Source organism: Guillardia theta (assembly GCF_000315625.1).
Source record: "Guillardia theta CCMP2712 unplaced genomic scaffold GUITHscaffold_463, whole genome shotgun sequence".
Taxonomy (NCBI): domain Eukaryota; class Cryptophyceae; order Pyrenomonadales; family Geminigeraceae; genus Guillardia; species Guillardia theta.
In genome coordinates this window covers 5,182-7,079 of record NW_005434225.1, presented here as the reverse complement: position 1 = coordinate 7,079, position 1,898 = coordinate 5,182, and the positions used below count along the sequence as shown (strand labels likewise).

Sequence of the window (1,898 nt, the reverse complement as noted above, 5' to 3'; positions counted from 1 at the left end):
TTTTTCCGTTGTCCATGTCCACCCATGTCTTCCCATCTTGCCTGGTTCAATATTGAGTTGCTTTCGCAGAGGACGTCACGTTATAGAACTGATCCCAAGAAAAAGCAGAACTGAAGAAATCACAAACAAGAAGAAGCACAGAAGGGGACAGGTAAGCCGCTCAAGGAGCGAAGGAAAGGATCAGTAGCTCGCTGCTCAGAGTTTCTTCGTTATTCTCATCCCTCAACGATCTACAAAGAAATTCAGCGTGAACAAATTTTTCTGGCACTTTGGATTTGTTGGTGACATGGCAGTTATGGGTGGGGCACTTATTCTACCGGGTACTATATCACAAAATAATCAGTGAAAGACAGGGGTACAAATAATTATAATGGGGTGGTACAGTTTTGTGAAAGAACGATCTAGATCCCAGGTCAGATCGACATGGCAAGGACCAGGCAAGTGATGGTGGGAGGGACGAGGATGAGCGGGAGGGTAAGGAGGAGGGGACGAGGAAATGGAGGCAAAGCAGGCAAAGTGTATGGCGAACGATCCTTGTTCTTAGACAGGATTGAGCTCAGGGAGATGGAGGAGAACAAGGGGTGTACAATCGAATGTGGGAATGAAACGGGGGAGGGTATACACATGGTCGAGGCCTGCAGTATCTTTGTTTCGGCCATGGTGTCGAAATTCGCGAAAGTAATTACGAGGACATTGATAGGATGTTGAGAATGGAAGGCTATCCTTGCCGTGCCGGATAACCATTCGGTCAGTGCTGGATCGTTGTCTGCAGCATCCAAGAGTAGCGAGAAGCAGAGGAACGACCCATTCCGATGTTGTCGACGATGTCAATGATGTCAATAATGTCGGAGATGCTAATCATGTCAAAGATGGCCAGAAACAGAATGATGAGGGAAATCACCAGTCAGTTTCCAGCATGACCTTTACTTGCGTCAGGTTGTGGATCAGCACGACACTGCTGCTGCTGGTCATTGCATGCTCTCTACTTCCATGTGAAGCCAAGAAGAAGGTTGGTGATAGGGCGGGCGGTTGGCAGCGGAGGAATGCTGACGCCCCATATGCAGGCGAAGAAAGTCAAGAAGGGTACCCGCTCCATGTTGCGAAGGGCAACGCTGACGACCTGCAATGGCTGCAGAGAAGGCGGAGGAGAAGAAGGAAGAGGAGAAGAAGGAGCGGAAGCCATGGAACAAGATGACCAAGGAGGATTGGGAGAGATTAGAGCGCGAGGCAGAGGTGAGCTCGATCATCGTGGTCGGCCACACGATCTGACGACACGAAGGGTCCCGGCGAACCCTGGAAACCGCCCGAGCCACCAAAAGTTCAGTTTGATCCCAAGAATCCGATGGAGTACATGCAGGTCAAACAGCGCCGTGGTTCTCGGGAGTTGCCCCGTTGATGAGGAGCGTTCAGGCATCCAAGAAGGGAAAACCTGCCATGATGTTCGCCACGTTGGATAAGATCAAGGTTCCAAGCTGATCAAGGCTGCCGCTGCCGTGCTGGTCTGAACAGAGGTGGATTTTCTAGGATCCTAAGACAGGGGAGTGGAGGGAAAGAGATAAGGTATGAGCTGATGACACGTTTCGCGCTGGGCGTTGTGAAACAGGTTGCAGGCAGAAACCGAGGAGCTTGCATTCCGCCACAAATCCCTGATGCAATCAGGTCCGTTTGAGCCTACACCGTGAATCGAGCCCTGATGGGAAACCTCGACTGCAGGGCACCTGGAGGCTACCCCTTACGTCATCGATCCAAACAAGATCCTGTGGACAGTACAGGTTAGAGATGATGCAAGAACACATCGAGCTCAGGTTTTTCTGCCAGGATGGCTCCAAAGGGTATGAAGTGAAGAAGTTCCTGATGGAGCAACCCGAGGTGGAGGAGTTCGAGTGGGACCAAAAGAA

General features: G+C 50.8%; 1 protein-coding gene across 1 annotated transcript in view; it reads left to right on the top strand.

The window, feature by feature from the left end:
* Positions 1-1,434: 1,434 nt before the first annotated feature.
* The window catches only part of GUITHDRAFT_156704 (hypothetical protein), a gene marked incomplete at both ends in the record, with an annotated part of 2,209 nt that continues 1,745 nt past the window's right edge, over positions 1,435-1,898 (top strand). Inside the window, 5 exons of the mRNA XM_005817911.1 lie at positions 1,435-1,464; positions 1,525-1,560; positions 1,611-1,659; positions 1,714-1,772; positions 1,819-1,896. Coding sequence (XP_005817968.1) covers positions 1,435-1,464; positions 1,525-1,560; positions 1,611-1,659; positions 1,714-1,772; positions 1,819-1,896 — 252 coding nt within the window. The remainder of the gene's footprint in view (positions 1,465-1,524; positions 1,561-1,610; positions 1,660-1,713; positions 1,773-1,818; positions 1,897-1,898) is intronic.